The 1,553-nt window shown below is 34.1% G+C and overlaps 1 protein-coding gene across 4 annotated transcripts in view; it reads right to left on the bottom strand.

Annotated features, from left to right (window-relative positions):
- The window catches only part of LOC122073849 (uncharacterized protein At4g26450), a 29,182-nt gene continuing 27,629 nt past the window's right edge, over positions 1–1,553 (bottom strand). For all 4 annotated transcript variants that reach the window (XM_042638515.1, XM_042638513.1, XM_042638514.1 and 1 more), the window contains one exon: positions 1–266. Coding sequence is in view for 3 of the 4 variants with exons in the window: in XM_042638513.1 (XP_042494447.1) it covers positions 214–266 (53 nt within the window). In the remaining variant the exon portion in view is untranslated. The remainder of the gene's footprint in view (positions 267–1,553) is intronic.

The following is a 1,553-nucleotide window of genomic DNA, read 5'->3' as shown; positions in this document are numbered from 1 at the left end:
TTAAAGGAATCGAATTTATAACAGCAACTTCTATTTCTTAAGAATCAGATACTTGTACATGACTTTGGTAGAGAGTAGCACCTAGATGATACGATAGTAACTCGAGCAATACCAGCATCTAGAACCAAAACTTCAAATATTACATTCATCAAGAGAGATACAAGAAAGGTCTGGATACAGGCCAAGGAAAAGGACATTTGATGAACACGAGGCTCAGAAAGGCTTTCCATATTCCTGTGTAGGCTGCTCCCAGCCTCCTAGAAAACCTACAAACAATCCAAAACAATTAGGACAGTAAAACAGATCTCCAAACATTGGGAAGAAGAGAAAAATATTGTACCTACTTACAGCAGTTAACAGGAACGATAAAGGAATTAAGCTAACATTGCCTATTTATTTGTGCACAACAAAAGAACCTGACCCTTCACTGCATAAGCAACTAAAGCAAGTCCAAATGAATTCAACGCCATGAGTACCTTAACGATAGAATTACTAATGTACCAGAAAAAGAAGCCTCCCACAATTACTAACGGAAAGAAAAAGACAACAAAGAAGAGAGAAGACAAGCAGATGAGCCACAACTCACCAAGGGTCTAAAGCATGCAAAAACTAGCACTAGAAACTCAATGGCCACGACCAGAAGAGCAGCAACTCCACTCAAATTTTGCCAAAGCAATTTCAACCAGCCAATCAATCTAATTAGTAGAGTTCTCTTTTTGTTGTCTAACAAGGGTGAAAATTCATCAGCCTCTTTGGCTGTTCCCCCTTGCTCTGTATGAGCTACAAACATTGATTAGTAAGGGCTTGCATGAACCATGTTTGTTACTATTCCAGAAATCATTTTTGGTATTTCTCCTTCTTGGCCAAATTTATGGACAAAAAACGTTATTTCTCTGGAACTTCTATAAATTTTCTAAAATGTCATTGAATACCATAAAAACCAAATATGCAAAACGTTCACGGAGAAGGGTCGATAGTGTTGGGCTCAATTTCTCCCTTTTGTTTCTGAAACAGATAAATTCCAAATTTTTGCTTCACAATTTTCAACGTTTATGTTTCTCAGCAACTGGTTGATTCCTTTAATAATAATAATAATAATAATAAAAAAAAAAAAGCAGCGGTAACAAATGGTTTTCTATTCTTTTTTTGTTTTCAGAAACAGAAGTGTTATTATGCAGGCCCTCCTAACTTACCACTAATTAATTCCTATTTACATTAAAACTTCTACTTACTACAGGAAACAAAAAAATACCTACACATTTAACTTCATAATGCTCAAATTTACTATTTTGACCACAATTACAGATAAACCAACTCATATAAGCGGTTCTAAAATTATTAAAGAAAAATAAAATCGAAATTAAACTAGAATTATTAATCCAAACTTTAAAAAAAAAAAACAAAAAAACAAAAACAAAAAACAAATTCCACCACTACCTAACACCCAGCAAATAAATTGGTTATAACTCCCTCAAAACAGCTCAGAATCACAAGGTCTTAATAGAAAGGTAGCTATCAAATGGCAGTATGGCAACACTAATCATAAAAAAAAA

This window comes from Macadamia integrifolia, chromosome 3 (genome assembly GCF_013358625.1).
Source record: "Macadamia integrifolia cultivar HAES 741 chromosome 3, SCU_Mint_v3, whole genome shotgun sequence".
Taxonomy (NCBI): domain Eukaryota; kingdom Viridiplantae; phylum Streptophyta; class Magnoliopsida; order Proteales; family Proteaceae; genus Macadamia; species Macadamia integrifolia.
The sequence above is the reverse complement of the archived record's forward strand: the minus strand, read 5'-3'. Positions and strand labels throughout refer to the sequence as shown.